General features: G+C 45.2%; 1 protein-coding gene across 4 annotated transcripts in view; it reads right to left on the bottom strand.

Annotated features, from left to right (window-relative positions):
- Window positions 1–22,143, bottom strand: part of PDGFB (platelet derived growth factor subunit B) — a 44,809-nt gene that overhangs the window by 6,161 nt on the left and 16,505 nt on the right. For all 4 annotated transcript variants that reach the window (XM_028745908.2, XM_028745906.2, XM_028745907.2 and 1 more), the window contains exons 2-4: window positions 10,388–10,484; window positions 3,018–3,107; window positions 1,483–1,688 (exon numbers count right to left, since the gene is read on the bottom strand). In XM_028745908.2, the coding sequence (XP_028601741.2) occupies window positions 1,483–1,688; window positions 3,018–3,107; window positions 10,388–10,484 (393 nt within the window). The remainder of the gene's footprint in view (window positions 1–1,482; window positions 1,689–3,017; window positions 3,108–10,387; window positions 10,485–22,143) is intronic.

Below are 22,143 nucleotides of genomic sequence, written 5' to 3'. Positions count from 1 at the left end.
TTCCTGCCCAAAGGCTTCACCACGACCAATTTTTCTCTGAATGCACCACTCTGCACACGTCAGGACACATGCTTCTGGCTAGACAAATGTTTCCAACCAAACAATGCAGGCACCTCTATTTTCAGAGGAAGCATTTCCAGGTCACATTTTCTTGGCTGCCCTTTGACCTCTTGATTGCTATTTTTCCACGAAAACAACTCCCTCTGCTGCTCTCTTCTCCCTCCCCGCGGCCCCATTTCATTCTCTCTATTCAGTGTGACTTTCTAGAGAAAGGAATTTCCTGGCAAATGTATGGCATAATATCTTCCCACCCCCGTGCCTTCTTACTATGGAAGACCCCTGGAATCCTCCCTCGTGCATAGGTCAAGCAAGGGGATTTGCATTGTATTTTTCAATGATTTTTAAAGTCGTTTGTCTGGGAGGAAGTGCAGAGATCACTTATTGGCTGGATATTTAGCAGGATCAGAATGAGAGGTCAGCTGGCAGGTATCCGCTTACAGCACATCCAGACAAGAGAATGAGGAGGAGCTGCTGGCTTAATGGAGTATTTGCTGGGAGAGCAAGAATGGTAAAGAAGAACAGGTCAGCATCTTCAGATCTCCCAGTGCTACCCTTAAAGGGTAAAGGTAAAGGGACCCCTGACCATTAGGTCCAGTCGTGACCGACTCTGGGGTTGCGGCGCTCATCTCGCTTTACTGGCCAAGGGAGCCGGCGTACAGCTTCCGGGTCATGTGGCCAGCATGACTAAGCTGCTTCTGGCAAACCAGAGCAATGCACGGAAACGCTGTTTACCTTCCCGCCAGAGTGGTACCTATTTATCTACTTGCACTTTGATGTGCTTTCGAACTGCTAGGTTGGCAGGAGCAGGGACCGAGCAACGGGAGCTCACCCCATCACGGGGATTCGAACCGCCAACCTTCTGATCGGCAAGTCCTAGGCTCTGTGGTTTAACCCACAGCACCACCCATGTCCCAGTGCTACCCTTAGCTGTGAGTTTTAAGGTTTTTTTTCCCAATAGTCCTATTAAGTCGTTCCCCCTCACGTGTATCAAATGATTAAAAACAAAAGCATGCAGTGCAATTCTACATGTGCTGCTTACTCGGTAGGTAAGTTCCACTTACTAACTCACAAAGTAAGTTCCATTGTGTCAAATGGTACCTTCTCCCTAGTAAGTGTGCTCTAAGGTGGCAGCCTTAAAATCTACACTTCTGCCTTGATATAAAGGCCGTAGGAAGGAGCCTTTTGCATTATTACAAAGATGCATCATGTTACACATTTTCCCATCTTCATGGGATGAAAAGTTCGAGGGCCAGTGCTACTGGATTTAGTTTCCTTTAGCACGGGAGACTCACTTTAGTAAGAAATATGCAAGCAGAGCATAATGAAAGTACAAAGACAACACTTTCAGCAGGCTGTTGCTTCCCCATATAAATTTCACTCCCCCGCCCCTGACTCCCAAAGCAGGCCTTTGTCTTTGTCTACCTGGATGTGGCGCTCACGGACCCGCGTGGCGCGGCACTGCATGTTTCGGGTATTGCAGCAGCCTGTGCACCGCTGCACTTCCACGCATGGCGGCCACACCAGGAAGTTGGCGTTGGTGGGATCCACCATGGTCCGGGAGATTTCAAAGACTTCTGTCCTTGTCTTGCACTCTGCAATTACTGCTGGCTCCACAGGTTCTCCTCCAACTGGAAAGATCCAAGAAGAAAAGCTATTGGCTTAATCAACAAGGACTATATTCTTCCCTATTCCATTCAACTGCCTGCCCAGTTTTAATGGGTATCTCATATTACCCACATCATCATCTGCGGAATCAAGAGCACTGTTGGCCTTGTGTGAGATGGCAGGGCTAGAGACAGACGAAAATCCAAATTCATGTTTATGGAGAAAAGTGTGGGGAAACTGTGGGTAATTTTTCACACGTCCTTAGAAGCTTCTTGGAGCCTTGGTAAGTCTCTTGCAATTGTCAAAGAGTGGAGGTTATTTCAGGCAACACAGAACTGCGTCGTTCTTCAAGCCCCTGATATTTGCCTCTCTGCACTGAACACCTGGATCGCTCAGTTGGTTAGAGCATGGTGCTAATAACACCAAGGTTGCAAGTTCAATCCTTGTATGGGACAGCTGCATATTCCTGCACTGCAGAGGGTTAGACTAGACTAGATGATTCTCGGACCCTTTCCAACTCTACAATTCTGTGAAAACTCCTTAAAAACACAATCACCAGTACCCTGTTTCTGTTTCATTCCAACTGCAGAACTTAATTTTTTTCCATTGCAGAATCTGAGTGTTGAGCTTTCTTTTATGGAATTAGAATCTCGGGGGTTGTGTCCAACTCAGTTGCACTCAGAGCAGACCCATTGAAATTACTGGACCTACGTTCATAATGCCCATTTATTATATTTCTTTCCTGCACTGCCTCCCAAAGCAGTTCAGAGCAACAAACAGTGTGTCTGGTCTGAGTGTGATGAACGCTGGACACCACCCCATATCTCTCCGCTAAATTCCCAAGGTCAGAGAAACAGGGTGGTAGTCAACTAAGTTTTACTCAGAGTAGACACATGGAAATGAATGGGCCTAGCCCGGCCATGTCCATCAATTTCAATGGGTCTACTCTGAGTAAAGCTTGGTTGGCCCTCACCCACAACTTTAGGAGTTGATCTCAAGCATGTAGCCTTACCTCTCTGGAAATGCAACACCAAATGAATACTATCCCGTGTAAAAGGTATCTGTTTTATCTAACCACATTTGTAACCCTGTCCTTCTTCACAACAACCCTGTGAAGTAGGTGAGGCAGAAAGGGACTGGAACTCAACTTTCCCAGCTCCTAGTGCAACACAATCTACTACACCAAGCTGGCTTTGATGGAATGGCACCTAAAGTTAGAAGAAAGCACACAAGCTGTCATATTACCTGAAGAGAAAGACACAGTGATACACATCTGGTTCATGGTCTCTACAGGGCCAGCCTTGTGCTTAAATTCCCTCACATAGATTAGATATGTCATGCCTGCAACTTACCTAGACTTCGTCTCCCTCGGAGAAAAGAAACAGGATTTTGACCAGGATGTATCCTGGTAGTATTCAGGTATGAAGTGGAGTTATCTTCTTCTGCAAAAGAAAACACGCACACATAAACTGTAATTGACAGTAATGCAGTGGAAAGGTTACATTATCAAAGTATGTACGTGGAGATAAACATAATTTAAAAGGAGGAGACAGGAGAGACACTAGTCCAGGTAAATTACTACTGTGTCTCCTTAGGGTAATCATTAGGAAGGTCAATGAGGGTTAATTGCAATGAGTGTAGTTCTGGGAGTGTGTAGGATAGTTCATACCCTTTCCAGTAAAACCTCCATAAACTGCAGCCTCTCTCCCAACTAACCAAATGTATATAAATTGGTTTATTTTCCAGGGACTTGCTCAGTCTCCATGCTTTATTCTGTATATTTGCCAATCACACACAGAGAGAAAGAGCGGGAAAGTGCAAGGAGCAACGATAAATCTTAGAAAGGCAATAGAAATGTAAAGGAACTTGATCAGGGGCCACAAGGAAGACGCACAGTCATGCCAAGCAAGGAATATCTACCTCTTCAATAATGGGATCCTTTTACAAATGTAACCCTGCAAATGTACCTCGCAATTGTCAGAAAGTCAAGAAACATGGCTTTAAAAAATAAATAAAAGTAAAGGCAAAACTAACTGTTGGATAGCTCAGTTGGTAGAGCACTAGACTCTTAATCTCAGAGTTCTGGGGTTCAAGCCCCACGTTGGGCAAAAGATTGAAGGGGGTTGGGCTGGATCACCATCATAGTGCCTTCCAACTCTACAATTCTATGATTCTGTTATTCTATTAGTAATCCACATTCTGTACCAGATGCCAACTCTCACAAAATTGGGATTGTGGCAAATAAACAGCTTTAAGAGTATGCATATCTCAGCAGCATACCCTTGAATGGTTGAAATGGAAAATGCTACACATTTCATGTGAACATGGTGTAATTCACAGAGCAGTAATGAGCAAGCCGCGAGCCACTTCCATGGAATTAAGTAACAAGCAGTGTGCCAAAGACGTTAACTTTAAAATATATTTCTCTACATTCCAGGAAACATGTTTTTCAAAATATTTGGAGATGTTATCGGCTAGCAGAATTTTAATGTTACACCATATCTACCTCCCAAATTACTAAGATTTTTTCCTCCAGCATTCCAAAATACCATGCACGCTACTTGTTTTGTAAATTGTTCTACAGCAATTCCCCCAGTCTTTCTCTGCCTGGGAGAAAAGGCCTTTGTGCAAAATGGAGAGTGGAGAGTAGCTGGAGAGCAACTTGCAGAATGAATCGCAACAAAGACCAGTCAAAGATTGCAGCCTCTAAATAAGGGAGCACCTATTGTGCCATCCGAAAGAGCAACACAAAAACTTCAACAAACCTGTAACATATAGTGGAAAAGCCATATTCCGCACCTACTGTACAGGTGCAGCCGGGACTATGCAAAGTATAGCACAACCCAGAATGGGTTGACTGACAGCAACTCTCAGACTCTTAGGCACTGGTGCAGATCTTTTACATCATCTGCTATTTTATTCTTTTGAGTGGAGAGGCTAGGGACTGAACCTGGGATCCTTTGCATGCTAAGCATGTGCTCCACAAATGAGGTATGCAGTTCCTTCCATCTCACTGGCTCACAGAGTAAGAAAACCATATGTTAGGTTTTTTATTAAAAAAAATATTCACAAAATATAGAACTGAAGATTAAAAGAAAAAAGGAAAGAAACAGAAGAATAAAAGGGGGGGGGGAATAGATACATTACCTCCATCCATAATTCTGTTCCATCAATTTCCTGTCCATCATTCCATGACTCCCTAAAGTTTCCCATTCCTGCTGCATATTCCGTTTTTTCTAACTATTGAAACATTCAAATTCTTCTCATTATAAACTACAACTGCTGAGCTTACTCCAAACTGACTAAAGTTCTAACATTTTCACGATGTTTTTTAGGTAGTCTACAAATGGCTTCCGTTCCTCTTTAAAACTTTTCTCTTCTTGCTCTCTAATTTTGGTGGTTAAGCTTGCTAATTCTGGATATACCATTCATTTCATCTGCTGCTCCTTCTTTGTAGGTACTAATCTCTTGGTGCGTATAGGATTCTCGTTGCTGTAGTGGTAGACATGAATAAGCTTACTAGTGTACTTGGTACCTTGGACCTCATTATTCCTAACACAAGCATATGTTAAATTTTAGGCACTGAGGGTAGCCTGCAAGAGATGGAAAGGCCTGCCAGCTTTCAATTCAGTTCCCTATGAGCACACCCATGTGTTTTCCCATAGGAAATGCTGGATAGAGCAATTCCCGTCACACCTCCTAGACTTTCCCTGGAGCTACCAGTCCCTCTAGAGTCTAGAACAATGGCAATTTTTGATGATAGATCCTGCTCAGCTGCAGGTCTTTCCTTGTTTGAACTACTCGCTTTGTAAGGGGAAGAAGGACAGGTGCCAATATTATGGGATTCATGCGGATTGTGAGGCTCAGGGAACTGATGGCCTGTGCTTGTCTATGGAACATAGAGGATGAAAACAAGCTTTCCACACACACACAGACCACCAGCAGACATCTTTATGGTCAAACGAACCACAGCCACAATTTTTCTACATGGGATTCAACATCAGTATCCCAGGGGATGGCGTGAAGGGGTGTGAGATTAACCACCTTGCGGAAGCTAAGCAGGTCAGGGTCTGGTGAGTGCTTGAATGAGAAACCTCCTGGGAACTACATGCATACGGCTTTGGGTTATGTGACGTAAGAAAGGCAGGGGATATAAATAAAACAAGTATTTCTCTCCCTCTTGTGCAACACTAGAACTTGAGGACAGCCAATGAAATTAAATGTTGGGAGATGCAGGACAGACAAAAGAAAGTACTTTCACACAGCACATCCTTAAACTATGGAACTCACTCCCTCAAGAAATTTGGATGAGTTTAAAAGAGGATTATAGGGACGCGGGTGGCGCTGTGGTCTAAACCACAGAGCCTAGGACTTGCCGATCAGAAGGCTGGCGGTTCGAATCCCCGTGACGGGGTGAGCTCCTGTAGTTTGGTCCCTGCTTCTGCCCACCTAGCAGTTCAAAAGCACGTCAAAGTGCAAGTAGATAAATAGGGACCGCTCCGGCAGGAAGGTAAACGGCGTTTCCGTGCGCTGCTCTGGTTCACCAGAAGCGGCTTAGTCATGCTGGCCACATGACCCGGAAGCTGTACGCTGGCTCCCTCGGCCGATAAAGCGAGCTGAGCGCCGCAACCCCAGAGTTGGCCACGACTGGACCTAATGGTCAGGGGTCCCTTTAAAAGAGGGTTGGACAGATGCATGGAGGAGACAAATGCATAGGTTCTGCTGCACTGTCAGGCAGCGCAAATCACAAGTGGGGCAAGTGCTGATCTGCTTTCGGGCTTCTCACAGGCAACACCCCACTTCCCAAGGGAATGTGAAAGATTAGTCACTGGAACAAAACTGTATCTCTTATTCACGCGTTGGGGCCTGCTAGGCTCTTCCCTGACCCTCTTTCATCCCCCCCTTCTCTGGGATTTTATCAGGTTAGGGTGGGGGTTGCATTTGCGCAAAGGTTAAGCAGACAAGGAAAAAATAGCCGCGCTGTTGACTTGAAACAAATCTTCTATTGAAAAACAGAGTTCTCCCCTCGACCCCACCCCCCCCTTTCCCCCAAGGGTACCCTTCGCCTCAATATATGGGCAGTGCAGCTACTACTGATGGGGAGAGCACGCCCAGCCTTGGAAAAGCCAGTGCTGCTAATTTTGGAAGCCATGCTATTGTACGGCTTTGTGGAATCCAAAGGGGGGGGGGGGAGACTAGCCGCTTTTCTCTAAGGGAAACAATAGCAGAGCACAGCTGGTGCCCTCCCTCTGCCTTTCCCTCCTCCACTCTCGGGCATTTTTGAAAGGGAGCGGGAATGCTTTTGAGAGCGCGCCAGTGGTCCGATTGGCATAGGAAACAAAAGCAGGAAATTCTGTTCCCCCGTAGATAGTGTCTCGGCAAAGATTACAAAGCTACAAACAGTCAAACACAAGAGAGAAGGCCGGGGGCTGGGAGGGGGGCAGGTGGCGGGCAGGGAGGACAGGCGGGAGCAAAAAGGCTATAGTAGAATGGAATTCACTCTGAAGAAAACGTTTATAAATACATTCCAGGGCCAACCCGGTGGCCATGACGTGTGCTCACATTCCTGCACGTGCCAAAAACCTCTTGGTCCAGCCGCTGCTGGGTGACCTCAGTCATGTGGGCAGGTATCCCCAGAGTCCCACCACAAAGCCAGAAAAAAAAAATCCATTATCCAGGCACCATGATAAAGCAGCAAATCTGCTCTCCCCCAGCTGCCTTATGTTGCTCATTTCTTCTTTCCACAGGGGAGAAAAGAGCAGGATTCTAAAAATGAGACAGGGCAGCTCTAATTGCACTATGAATCATGGAAGGCTATAGATTTTTCTAGTGCAGAAACTGATGCAGTTCCCAGACTCCTGGAGACCTTTGCCCTAATCTAAAAGAAACACAGTGTGGGGTTTGTTTGTTTGTTTGTTTGTGTGTGTGTAGTTGTTTTTAAGTGCTAATAATAATTCTGGAGGGAAAGGAGAAATCTTGTTAAAAATAAAAACAGAGCTACTCATTAGCTAGCTGAGCCTTGAGGGTATTTCTTAATGTTCCTTTGCACCTCCTGTATCCACTTCACGCCTGCCACACCCTTGCAGTCACATCCCAGCTTGCATGTGGGTCCATGTTTAAACTACGGTAGCCTTAAATGCATTTTGACCTAAGAGCGGTGCCTACTTATGCAGAATTGAAAGTAATCATAATGCATGTGGAGCTATACTAACCAAGTCTACTCAGACTTAACAGAATTCAATGGGACTTGCTCCCAGATAAGTGAGGTTAAGACAACAAACTTATTCAGAAGTGAATGCCTCTGAGTTCAGTAGGGCTCTCCCCTCCACAGAAGAGTGCTTAGAACTGCATTAATAGCACTTCATTAATCCTAGCAACCACCTTTTGTGGAAGCCCACAATGATTCACAGATTACTGATTAGAAAAGTGAGGCAGATCACATCCGCAACATGCATATAAAACACATGGCTTCCCCCAAAGAATCATGGGAACTGTAGTTTGTTAGGGGTGCTGGAAATTGCAGCAGTGTGTGGGGTACACTACAGTTCCCAGGGTTCTTTGGGGGAAGCCACTTGCTTTAAATGTGTGGCATGGATGTGATCGTGATCAGGAGCAGTTGCTGGAAAGTGCAGGAGTGGGTGAGGGCTCTTGCACTTGGCTCTTGTTTGTGGGCTTCCCATAGGTTGGCCACTGTGAGAACAGGATGCTAGACTAGATGGGTCAGTGGCCTGATCCAGTAGGCTCTTCTTACATTCTGCTAAATACTTGGGTTTCCTAAGGCCCTTCTAGCAAGTCCACAGCTGAGGCTAATTTTAAATTTAAGATTTATTGGCTCACAGCTCATGCTCTTGGCTGCTCTCCTACAGCAGCTATGAAGGCATGGAAGAGAAGGAGACAAGCGATGAAAAGAAAGAAAGAAAGAAAGAAAGAAAGAAAGAAAGAAAGAAAGAAAGAGCATGCCGGGTGGAGGTGGCATCTGTGTGGCGTTTGTTCAAAAGAGCCACATAGCAACAGCTATATTTGTTAAGTCTGCATGAGCCATATTTTATTCAATAGGTTACATGTTAAGCTGTGTTTCAAAATGTTTATCTCTAAGAGAGGTATGTTTTATTACACTTGCCGCCCTATTAAACGTTTCCTTCATCTAGATTTGCCTTTGGCAATTCCTAGTGAATACTGTTGAGCTAAAGTTTCTCAGAAAACAGAAAGAGGGGGGAGGGAGAGAAGAGTTCAGCAGCTAGGAGCCAGGACTCCTCTGCTGTTACATGCCACAATATTTCCATGTATACAGTCATCATGCAATGTAATTTCCCAGAGGAGTTTTCTTTCTTTCTTTCCTTTTTTATTTTTTGCAACTGTGCTAATCCTTTAGCAAAGGGCAGCTTCAAACATTACATAATTTACAGGTACGCTGCATTGGCACCAAACATATGTGAGAGCTTCATGCATTTTCACTGCCAAGCGCACATGTGGGAGGGAGCTGTGATGGGTCCCCACTCCTCACCTCGCATACACTTGGAGTACCTTGGGCAGGTAGCCATCTCACATGATACATTGTACATGAGGTATAATGGGCTGAAAAGGGCATATATCCCATAGCGCCCTAGGTCCGGTTCCACCTCCTGCTCAGACTTGTCTGGGAGCAGTGGAGCTGTCTCCTCTTCTGCTTTCCATATAGATTGTGCTGCAACTAGCATAATCTTCCTAGAGTTCCCAGGCTTCTTGCAGGACTTCCAGCTGGTAGAATTACATTCCTGCCACTATGGCAAGGGGGCTGCACCTCATCCTCGCTTGTGGCTCTGGACTGGAGGAATGCATGGCTCTATGAAAGGGCCACACATGTATTCCTGTTTGATTTCTTTCACCGCTTGAGATGATGGGCAAGCAGGATGAGGAAGCAGTGACTGGATCAGTTGCATGGAAGGATTATGATCCCAGTCATTTATTTGCCCATACATTCAACCTTTCCATTTTTTGGCCCATGCACCCAACCTTAGGGGAAGGGCTGTAGCTCAGTGGTAGAGGATCTGCCTTGCATGCAGAAGTTCCCAAATTCAATCCCCAGCATCTCCAAATAGGGCTGGGAGATCCTCCTGCCTGAAACCCTGGGAGCCACTGCCAATCAGTGTAGACAATGCTGAGTTAGATGGACTAACGGCCTGAGTCATAAGCCAGCTTCCTATGTCCCCCATTTTTGTTGTTTCCATCATGCACATTTCCTAGGAGATCCACTGGGCATAGATCAGATGCCCAGGACAGAGATGTAAGCAGGGTACACGACTGTCCTGTGGATATGTTGCCACACACTCACTTTGTGAGCTGTGTGGAAAGGGATTCAGCAACCCAGATGGAGTTAGCAGTTAAGGTAGTGTAAATGACCCACAGACACGCTGGGGGGGAAATGTGAGCAGGAAATGGTAAGATGAATGGGATAGTCTTGTCCTCCTGTTCACCGACACATTTTGCAGTCCATTCACCCTCACGCATTTGGTGGGCATGGGAAGGGGTTCAGACTGTGGCCACAACAGATGTGAGCAGGATGGCTTGATCTGAATGCCCTTATTTGTATACAAAACAATATTCTACAACACAACGTATTTCTTATCTGGAGTGAGTGCCCGAAGTGGCATCTTGTTGGGTGATATCTACATTTGTTCTTGTCTTACTGTTGCTTTTGACTGGGGTTTAAGGAAGAGAAGCATTCAGTGTTGAGGAGATTTACCTACGGAGTCTATCCGAAGGACCTGCTGAAGGTCTCTGATGGAGCGCAATGAGCTGTCACTCAGCAATTCATATATCTCTTCAGGGATGGGGTCTCCCTGCCAAAGAATAAAGAGAGAGAAAATAAGTGTTAGGGTACCATAGGTGCCATGTGCCAGTTTTGTACCAGCTACTTCACATGTATCACAGAGAGAGGGACTAGCAGTAGCAACATGACGAGACAAAATGTGCACAAGATTGTTCTAAACGGTGGAATCTGAAACCTCAGAGGTTGCAGCATCCATGAAAAAAATCCCTCTCTTTCTACAGTGTGACACTTGATGACTTCTACAATCACATGCCAATGAATTCTGAGCAGTCTGTTAACAGGCAAATCATCAGGAAAAGCTTTTTGCAGTACCATCCTATGCATGGGCATGAAAGTCCACGTGTTCAGGGGAGCTTAGTTTCTTGTAAGTAAGTTCCATTTTCCAGCCTTAATGTACACCTTTCTAGTGCCTTTCAAAGGAAAAACCTTATTATACACCCCCTTGCTATCAAGTTAATTGTTTGAAGATGTTCTCTAGGTGCTTTTTTTCAACCCTTGCTGATTTTATAGTGTTGACCCAGTATATGGAGGCTATGAGAACTGTTAAAACTTAAAGCGCAGAAACGGATGTTGACTTTTCTTTGACAGCTTGATTTCTTCTTTTTGCTTCAAACAAACCATGAGTTTATAACCAAGGTTTGCTCTTGGTTTGCCACTCATTGTTTGCCTGGGAGGAACAAAACAGATGCCCAGGTTTGTAACACCAAATGAAACCATAGCTCAATGTAGCACGGGAGGAGTGCGGTCGCCACAATCTTTGACCTTGAAACTTGCATTTTGTTTTTTCATGCTAAGCCATAGTTTGGTTTAGCATTAGATATGAACTGGGCGATTATTCTCACATGCAACAGCCTATAGGTGTTTCTATATATTGGATCTCCATATAGAACAGATATGTTCTGTAGAACAAATGTTATGTGTGTGGCAGACACCAAAAGCATATGGGTCACATTCACAACTTGAGATAGTTCACATAGCACAAAACGGAAATCCGCATGAGGCCAACATGAGATATGCTAATTGGTACTTTGTGTATTCAGTAACTATGCAGCAGGGATTAGGCAAGAAGGAGATTACGGTAAGCAGGCGATGGACACGGGTAATTGATCTAGGTTTTCAAGGAGAGATTACCTACATCGATCCAGTATTCAGTTACAATTGTGCCAAGTGTTTGCCAAGATGTTGTTACACACACATAAGCACACAAAAATCTCCAGGGCAGACTTTTGGAATCCGTCAGTTGAAACACAAGTAAAGTTATGATGAATGGGGGGCAATTCAGTCCCTCCCCCAACATTTGTGTGCACATGTAGCCTCTTCAAATACACTGGACACAATTCACCACGAGGTTCTCCTGCACAAGCTCAAACTGAAATGAACAGGAGCTATGCAAGAACATGGAAGTGCTTTTCACTGGGTCCCATTAATTTCAGTTAGGGCTTGTACTGGTGGATTGTGGCCATTGTGAAATAAAACGCTCTGGGTTGTATCTGATTTAAGCCATATTCAGAGTGGACCCATTGAAATGAATAGATTTTTGTTATGACTAGCTTATTCCAGTGTTTCTACTCTGAGTATCATTCAGTCAGATATAACCCTCTGTATCCATAGAAACTTTCCAGACCATTAATAGAGCCAGACCATTAATCGCTCAGGTCTGTACATTGACTGGCAGCAGCTATCCAAAGTTTCAGACAGGTGTCTTTTTGGGAATTGATCCCAAGTCCTTTGCACGAGATGCATGTGCTTTTCCATTGAACTGCACTCTTTTCTTTTCGCTATCAAAGTAACAGTTTTTCATTAAAATATGCAGTAAATTAATTGCAACCTTTAATTAAAAGATAGGGTCATCTGTCCCGTCCCATCCCCCCCCCCCCCGCTTTTCAATATACTGTATAATCCCCCTAAAGTTAAAAGCCCAACCCTGGCTGCCTAATATTGCATCAGCTCTAGTTAAAGCCTAACTGCAGAAACAATAAGGAAAAATACTGCTCCATAAATGTTTCTTCATGGCTCATTGTGCTCCCTATTGTCTTTTGTGACGGGGGAGGGGGGATTGTGCTACAACTGTTGAACTGGGATGTGAATTGCAAGGTTTTGTTGCTGCAGCCTGGAGGGACATACCATGTGGATTAAACAGATTTTGCACAGTACTTTGCGGTTCAAAATTGAACTCCACAGAATCATGAAATACAACAATTGTATGGTGTTTATTTGGATACAACCATATTCCCAGCCCAAGACTACTTTCCCATGGCTTGTCTGTATGATCAGGGATACATATAACATCAGGTCTGGAAGAGAACAGAAATCAGGTATATCAGGCATGATCCTTCACAGACCTCTTCCAACTTCACAGTGACCAGAAGTATTCCAAATAACAAGCCTGGATCAACAAACACTTGTTTGCATGTGCAAAGTAACCCAGGGTCTTTCACAAACATTGAACTTTACATTTCTCTATGCTACAAAAGCGCGTGCGCGCACACATACACACACAACTTCTGACCACATTCAAGTCATGGTTGGATTGCCAAGCATTTGAGACTGCATATTCTTCTATGTACCAGAGTTACGCAGACTGCACTATTATGCAGCTTTAAGGTGCAACAGAAGTATGTTAAGGGCTTCACATTAGCTGGAAGGGGGGGAGGGTTTCCCTCTTTTCAGTGGGATCAGGGGTCTTTTGGTCAACAGTGACAGCAGACACTCCAGAAAAGGGAACTTTTTAAAAAAGCAATGAGTACTATTGAAATACTATCAAGACTAGTGTGGTGTAGCAGTTTGAAAGCAGACTAGTGCAAGTAGATAAATAGGTACTGTTGCAGCGGGAAGGTAAACGACGCTTCCGTGTGTTCTGGTTTCTGCTGCAGTGTCCCATTGCACCAGAAGTGGTTTAGTCATGCTGGCCACATGACCCAGAAAGCTGTCTGTGGACAAACACCGGCTCCCTCGGCCTGAAAAGCGAGATGAGCGTCGCACCCCATAGTCGCCTTTGACTGGACTTAACCGTCCAAGGGTCATTTACCTTTTATTTACCTAGCAGAGTGTTGAACTAGGGCCTGGGAGATCAGGGATCAAATCCCCACACAGCCATGAAAAATGACACCACACACACAACAACAACAAAAAGTATATGGCAGGCTGACACACAAGGTGATGGCGGACGACCATCACCTGAACAACTTTGGAGATATTTTGACCCTAGGACTAGGAAGCTTTGTAATGGTGAGGGAATAATGAACATGTATCTATTTTGGGGATTATACTAGTAAGTCAGACAATGTGCAGCATATTTGTGGGTTTGTTTGTGTTATCTATATCTGCAAGAGGATCATGGCAATGAAGAGCCAGCCCTCACTTACAAGCAATTAAACCATCCTGGCTTCCCACAAAGAACCCAGGGAGTAAGGTACTGAGAATTTTCTGTAGGAAATCTCTGGCCCTGCAGAAAAGCCCACAGTTCCTAAGATTCCCCAGAGGAAAGAGAATAACTGTTAAGCCAGTTGGCAGTGGGGCAGATATGCCCAGAGAACACACATCTCCCTCCGGAATCAGTGGCTGGGGGAAATAGCATGAGTAATATCATGGTGAAATACTGCATATCCTGCTCTCAACACCCCAAGAACTGTATTGGTGTGCTTAACCAGGGAAAACAGATAAACACAAACATGTAGAAAGTGTTGCACCTGCCAGGAAAAGCAGTTGTGACTTAATAGAGAATAACTTGGATGACTCTGGTGCTTCCTGATACTTAATACATGGAATATAGAACTTTATTTTAAACTCAGGAACCTCCGAGACATGAGCAAATGCTGAAGGGCTACTGAGAAGTGCAATACGCTCCAGTGAGAACAGGGGAGGAAGGAAAATTGGATGGATGTTTATGGATCAAAGCTCTACTGGAGGAATTGCAAAAGAAGATCATGAGAGGCCAACATGCAAAAGAACTGATTACATGAATTAGAGCTCCACTCCCTGTTCAGAGAGGTGGGTTTAGGTGCCAAGTTTTTCTTGTCAGAGATGTTATCAGTAGGACCAAAGCATGTCAACACACCCAGCTTGTAAAGTACATTATCCTCTGTCTCACAGAGGGGCTTGGGCCACAAAGACTCTTTATTCTCTCTTTGGATCAGTTCTGAAGGCTGAAGCTCTACGAAGACTTGTTTAGCAAAAAGTACCATTGAGCTCAGGTGTACTTTCCCAGTAAACATGATTCGGATTGGGCTGCAAGAGTGTGCGTCTGCACAGAAGGCCTCCATGTGTGAATTAAGGTGCTTCTTTTACTGCTTTCTACACTTATCAACAGGAAACTGGTTTATTTCAAACTGTCCCAGTAAGCTGATGTCACAGAGCCCAGTTTAGAAGAGGCGCTGTGGGCAGGCAATTATACATACAGGTTCCAGACAAGCAGACATTCATAAGCCTGATAAGGAAAGGTGCCCAGTGCAAACAATGAACAATCCACTCATGCACACGAGTCTGAGAATTAGCTGGGAGAAAGGTGGAATGGCAACAAGGAGGCAGAGCCTGTCCATGAGCCAATCAGGATAGCTGGAGTTACTTTCTTCTCTGCTTTTGGAAAGGTATATGCCCAGAACAGGTTAATGATCTCCTTTTAACTGCTCTGTGGATCAAAGAAGACTCTTGCCTGGCTGGCTATCAAGTGCCTCAGGGCTGGCCTTGCATTGCTGCAAGGCTGCAAATTCCTAGCCCAGCGGTTTTTATATCTCTTTGTCTGCCTTGCCTTCCCTTCTTACGGTTTCCCCAGTGGACAGTATGTACTGGCAGGCACAGCCTTATTATGGTCGCTAGTCACAAGGCAGCAGCCACACAGCCAGTACAAGAGCACACACACACACACTTTTTCAACAGCGGCTCATGGACTTTGCTTGTGAGGGCTGGGCTGGGCGGAAGACAATGCCAGGAACCAGATGCGGAGCGTGTGTTCTACAACCCAAGGTAGTTCCTGCAGTAAACTTCTTGATCTGAGCATTTGAGCCAGGGATGAAGTCTGGAAAGAGGGTTTCTGTTCTGCTGCCCTGGCTAGAGCATCAGGCAGTGCTGGTCCAAGCCATTCTGCTGTCTGAAGCAAAGCCCACATGCCCCCAGCCATGCTGAAGGCAACACTTTGAAAAGTCTTACTGCACCATTTGGACACCAGTTCCCACCTTCATCTACCAGTATCTCTCCTTTCTCCCTCTCCCTTCCACCAGAGTGCTTGGCCTCCCTAAGCCACCCCCTAACAACACTCCCAATTCAGACTTTAAAATATTATAAAGCCTACATTGGGGGTGTTGTCAGCGGGTGGCTCAGGGAGGCTGAGCACTGGGTCTTTTGGATCTGGACCCCAGCTCTTCTGCCTCTTCCCTTCCCTTAAAAAAACAACAATCATGGGCCTGCCTAGGATTATGCTGCCTATACTTTCACCGGCCCACATCTTCTATTCACTGCCCCCTCCCAAAGCATATCTGTTTCCCTTGAAGCCTGCCAGAGACACTTGCCAGCGCTGATGCCTGTCATTCTGCTTTCCCACTGCCAGCACCATTCATCAGCCTGCTTAAATTCAGCAACCATGTGCCTGCTGCTGCCTGCATCACCTCACCTAGCGCAAGAGAACAGTGGCATAGGAGTGCATCTCAAGTGTTTTTCCTGGTCCTACCTGGAGCTGTTTGGGATTGAACTTTAGACCTTCTGCATGCAAAACAAATGCTGTACCACTGAGCTGTTGCCGTGCCTCTGCAACCCTTGACAATGGTGCTTACCAGAAGCAGATCACTTCACCCTCCTTCATGGCAAGACCGGCCCTTACAGCAGACCAGTCTCTTAGTATTGATCTATATCCAGGCCTGTCCCAAAGTTTGCAATGTCTGCCAATCACAGGGGACACATTGCATATTCCCTTCTGTTTCTCAAGAGGACTCTGGAGCCATGCACTTTTGGACTGCTTAGCAGCTAAGTTCCAAATTTGGACTATTTTCCTTCCCTCTTTGTTGCCAACTAATCTGTGCAATTCAGTCCTATCTAAAATCATAATCAGAGATTATCTTGGTTTCCCAAGTTCTAAAAGAGTCACATAGCTTTGGATTATTTCAACCACTTCTGTTCTACAACATCTACTGGTCTTTTAGCCTTAAGAGTAGTTCCCCCCCCCCCCCAAGGTGAGTAGTACCCAAGGCCACCCAAAATATTTTGGAACTCAAGGCAGAAAATCTTCCAAGCATCTCCCTTCCTGGCAGTAAAATACACCAATAATAAATTAAATTTGCTGCCTTTTCATGACATCCGAAATTAGCTGCCCAAGGCAGCTGCTTCATTCTATCAAACAGTAGGGCCAGAACAGAATCACTTTCCCCCCTCCTTGACATTTTTAGTGTCATGGACCATATATAATGAAGTCTGTGAAGGTAGGAATGGAAAAGGCAGCCAGTTTAGTACCCTGCAGGCATGATATAATAGACTGTGATCAAGGGAAGGCTTAGGAGCCACACCTTTTTGCCAAATCCATATGAATGTGGGAGTGCTGCAAAGTCCTGGGAAGTTCCCATGAAAAAAGGCAGGCATGAGCTATGCAGCTCTACAGCGCTCCCCACAGCAGCCCCATTACAGCTCAGTAGTTCCTCGTGGTTATTCTGAGGTTCCGGCCGGAAATATATTTCATCCTGACATCATGGCCCCAAGGAAACAAAGATTGTGAAACTGGAGTCTGGGGGTGGTAGCAGAAGGAAGAACTTCTCAAGGCTCAGAGAGGAACACCAAGTGCATGTCTGCGTTCCGTTTTATTTGAAAAGTCATTCTGAGTATCTAGAGTGTCAGGCCAGTGTCATGGAAGATGAGATTGAAAAGGTCGCCTTCTGGTTTGCAAACTGCAGGGGAAAACTCTAACACCTTCCCTTGCTCCCAGTTTGTTTCTTTTGTGCCATGAAATAAGAGCAATTCAAGGAACTCCTCCTGGCCTACCTCATTAAGGAACAGAAAGAGAGACAAAAGCCATACATGCCCTCTTGGCACTGGCTCCTCTCCTCCCTTAAGGCTGTTTAGTTCACCTCTAAACAGATCCAAGCTCCCAGCTTTGCAGTTCAACCTGTCCCTTGAGCTACTATATCTTCCTGCTATGTTTTGGAAAGGAGTGGATTGTCTTTAAGCCAAAACATTTCCTTTCCTCATAGGAAACAAAATGATAGCGTGAAGTGAGTGGGAGGGGGGACCCTAAACTGACAATCTGGAAAATGTGATCCAGGCAATGCCAGGTTGATACCCTCACTTTTGCCAACCTGGCAGCCCACCCACAAGGTCCCAGCCGGGCTTTTGGAAACCTGTGCCTTACAAGTGATTAACTGCTGCAGCTCTGTGCTGTACCAGGGTGGGGTGCATTCTGCACACCTGGAGGACTGGAAGAGCAAAGCAGATTTTAAACTTTTTTTGAAGATGTTATTTCTCAAAATTGTGCTTGGGGTGGTGGTGGGGAAGCACCGTGACATTCCTCAGCGTGGAGCAACATCAACGAGTCCCAGCAGAACCTAGCAAGAGATACACAAGCTGACTTAACCCCCAAAGGCCATGGCTTCCGCATTTGGGGGAAATGCCTTTTAACCCTTCTGTTGCCACACCCAGCAATGGGTGGTCACCTCTGCGAACCTGGCAAACTGTCTCCCTTTCATATGTCAGTGAAATCCTCTCCCTGAAGAAGTCTGTTCTTCATGGAGAGAGAAATGCCATTTTAAAGATGGTCTTGTAAAATAAGAATTCTTCCGTTTGGATTCTCTCTCTCTCTCTCTCTCTCTCTCTCTCTCTCTCTCTCTCTCTCTCTCTCTCTCTCGTATTGGTTCACCTTTGACATTCTAACCCTCGGTCCTCACCAACCAAGATGACCAGAGGACCTTTACTCCCAGCTATCCTTCATACAATGGCAGGTCTTCAGATAAATGCAAACTGGAGGGATTTCCCCCATCAGCATGATGCACTTTTGGTGAGTCTTGGAAACGTCATTCTCTCCTAGTCCCACACATCAGCTGATGGAGAGGAAGACACACGTACACTCTGCTTTGCTGTTTCGGGTGCCGCCTCATCTGAGCAACCTTCACACACTCTTAATTGCTCTGGTACTTTGTCTGCTCCTCTAGCATACAGGGATTTCCTAGCAGGCAGGTGCTGTCCTCTGCAAGGGGATACATGTCTTGTCAGGGGATGGAATTTCTGCAACCTAATCCCAGATCCAAGTGACAATGCGTATGTGCGAGCATGTGCCTGTACGTGCCAAGGGATGAGTACGCCAAGTAGGATTGGGCCAAATGGCACGGGGACACGTTTCCTTTCAAACCTAGATTACACGATCCATCAAGGAAAGACAAATGTTTACTGCTTTGGGAAGAAATACAACCGGCTGCGTCTATACAACCGCAGTGCAGCCCACATCTCCAACCGCTTCCCTTTATGGCCCGGATAACAATGGGACAGCTAGGGGAAGGAAGGCTTCACACCCACTCACTCCCTTTCCATCACATGGGGGCTGACTCTAATGAAGGAGAAGGATTTGTATCAATTTGGTGGGAGTTTTAAAGAGAGGGGATTTCCCACATCCACTACCTCACTTGAATCTATCCTACTGAGGAGTCACTGGGTAAATTCTAAAGATATTTGCATCCCCTCCTATCTTTGCAGGATTGTCAGTTGCTGTTTGTGCCATAGATGCAAAAACAGGGTGTGTTCTTAGGATTTATTGAGCCCAGCGCAAGGGAGTGGAGGAAAACATCCAAAACTGAACAACACTGAGTTGGCACAGACCTAGTCCCAGTACAGCAGGGGTGGGGAACCTCGGGCCTGGGGTCAACTGCAGCCCTCCAGGCCTTGCTATTTGACCACACCTTTCACTGCACCTTCCTCCAGTTCTTTTGCTTGGTTGGAATGTGTCTCTGAACTGTAATCATGCCCCTTGCTTGCCTGGATGAGGAGTTGTACATGCAGGTACCTCTGACCTTTGCATGACTGGACTGTAGCCTACGGTACAGAGCTAAGAGTCACAGGAAACTAGGCAGAGGGCTTTCTCAGTAGTGGCACCCAACCTGGGCCATGCCCTCACATCAAATGCAAACAGATAAACAACTATACAACTCTCCAAAGGCAACTCTGTATGGGGAAGTTTTTAATGCTCAATGTTTTGCTGTGTTTTTATTATGTTCGAAGCTGTCCAGAGTGGCTGGGGCAACCCAGGCAGATGGTCAGGCTAATAATAATAATAATAATAATAATAATAATAATAATAATAATAATTTGTTGCCACAGCCACCACTGACATGCACCTCCAAGAAGGTTGCCCATGAGAAAATGTGGCCTTCAGGCTGAAAAATGTTCTCTACCCCACTATTCCGTGCAGAGCACTGAGTCAAATAAAAAAGTAGGGAATGTGGGTGGCTGAGGTGTCACAGAAATAATTGGCTGATGAGTGAATGGCTGGGAATTGGGCTCCATTGGGAAAGGAGAGGTGCCGTGTTGGGGCTCTACAACCAATGTGACTACCACTGTTGGAAGGGTAGCTTGCAAAAGAAGTGTGGTAGATTGCAGGACATGCAGAGAAGCTGAAATAATGTAAGTTGTTCTGTGATAGTAACGCTACAGATGAGGACAGCAAGGGAATGGGGCCTGCAGCACACACTTGGTTCTGTGCAAGCTCACTTCATGGACTTCTCCAAGTAAGTCTATGAGGCAGCAACCCAGCTTTACCGTGTAGATGGAGCTAACCTGGTGCCCTACATATTTTGTTGGACTCCTGTTCTCCTCAGCCCTAGAGAGCATGGCAAAGGTCAGGCATAACGGGAGTCATTGTCCAACAACTTAGAGGACACCAAGTTGCGGAAGGCTGCCATTTGTTTAATTTAGAGGACAACTTTTGAGTCATTCAGATATGGTGGTGGCCAAACCAATCCTAGATCATGTATATATAAATTGTGCATTTGGAAATAATGTGAAACAGATCTGAACATATTTGAGCTCTTGTCACATGATTGAAGCAACTGTGCCTATCTCTGCTCCAGGAAGCTGACTTGTGTACAAATTGTTTTATTAAATTTATATCCCACATCTTCCTCTAAAGGAGACCACAATTTGTGCGTGTGAGCAAATGTGTCCTCCCTGAAGATTACCTGCAGGCATGTCTATGGGTTGCTCAGAGATCCATGTCTCACCTTAATTTAGGTGAACCCTTGAAGTGAGTGTGCATCACACTATGCAAGCTTACAGTGTCAATGGTGTACTGATGATGTCTCAGAAAGACTTATTCTGCTCCACAGCAGACCCTATTCTGTTGGTGTATTTATTGCTATACCATGTTTCAATGACAACTGTATGCTCCTCAGGGGCAGAAACTGTGCCTTTACTTGCCTTCATTAACCATCCTGCATACTTTTGGATGCTTAAAAACAATATATTCATGGTGTTCGCTTGCAGGTGTTTTGTCGGTTCATACATGTTTGCTTGAATAGGACCGGAATAGCCATGAAGCTTAATGAATGGTTCACACAGTGATTGTAAACAATAGTAGTATATGTCTTGGCATAAAAAGGGGAGGCAACATTTCAAAGGTTTATTCTTCCCATTACTCTTTAGCCACAGTGGGACAAATTATCTCTTGCCATTAACTAACCTGGACATTTTTACTTAGATACCAACCTATAAAGCAAATAAATGAATAGCACTTATTATGTTTGTATTCAGATACAGAACTCTTTGGAATATATGCAATAGGAACTGGCCTCAGCTCACATTTTTTTAAAGGAGAATTTATATCCACCATAGTTCACTGATAATGCAACATGTACATGACATGCACTTTGATATCTATAATCTGAATTCAAAGTAGCCTGGTTTACTTCCGACTAGCCGCAAACCAGAGAAGCAGATCTCTGCGTGGTCTGAGAAAAAAAAGTATAAAGGCAACTCTCCATTTACGCAGGAGTTACGTTCCGAGGCACCACACATTTAAGTGAAATTGCGTATATTTGAAACACCACTGGGGAAAACCTGCAAGCACCCTCTAAACTTCTAGAAACCCTTGAAAACCCCTTTGAAAAAACAGTAGCACTTACCAGACACCAAATTTCACCACAATCGCTCCCTCCAAACCTCCTTGCTCAAACACCAACTCTCCCCAAGCCTCAACAATTGGTGCAAGGACTCCTGGGATTGCACTTACAAACTCGTGGGATTGCTAGGTGCTGTTTTCATGCCCTTTTGGGGCTCTTTTAGAGCCATTTTTAAAGTCACTTCCAGGTTCGGGTGCATAAATTGGTTGTTGCCTGTACTATAGAATTGTCTAAATTACATCATCTCTTCATCGGTAGGATACAAAGGAAAGCTAACATTCTGACAAAGAAAGTAAGGTAACTTATAACCCAATCCTATGCCATGGAACCCAATGGAACTCTTTCCTTTCTTTCTAAGTGTGGTCAGAATTGCAATTTTAGTGTAGTATATTATAACATTATAAGGGACGTGGGTGGCGCTGTGGGTAAAACCTCAGCGCCTAGGACTTGCCGATCGCATGGTTGGCGGTTCGAATCCCCGCGGCGGGGTAAGCTCCCGTCGTTCGGTCCCAGCTCCTGCCCACCTAGCAGTTCGAAAGCACCCTTAAGTGCAAGTAGATAAATAGCGGGAAGGTAAACGGCGTTTCCATG

Source organism: Podarcis muralis, chromosome 10 (assembly GCF_964188315.1).
Source record: "Podarcis muralis chromosome 10, rPodMur119.hap1.1, whole genome shotgun sequence".
Taxonomy (NCBI): Eukaryota; Metazoa; Chordata; class Lepidosauria; order Squamata; family Lacertidae; genus Podarcis; species Podarcis muralis.
The sequence above is the reverse complement of the archived record's forward strand: the minus strand, read 5'-3'. Positions and strand labels throughout refer to the sequence as shown.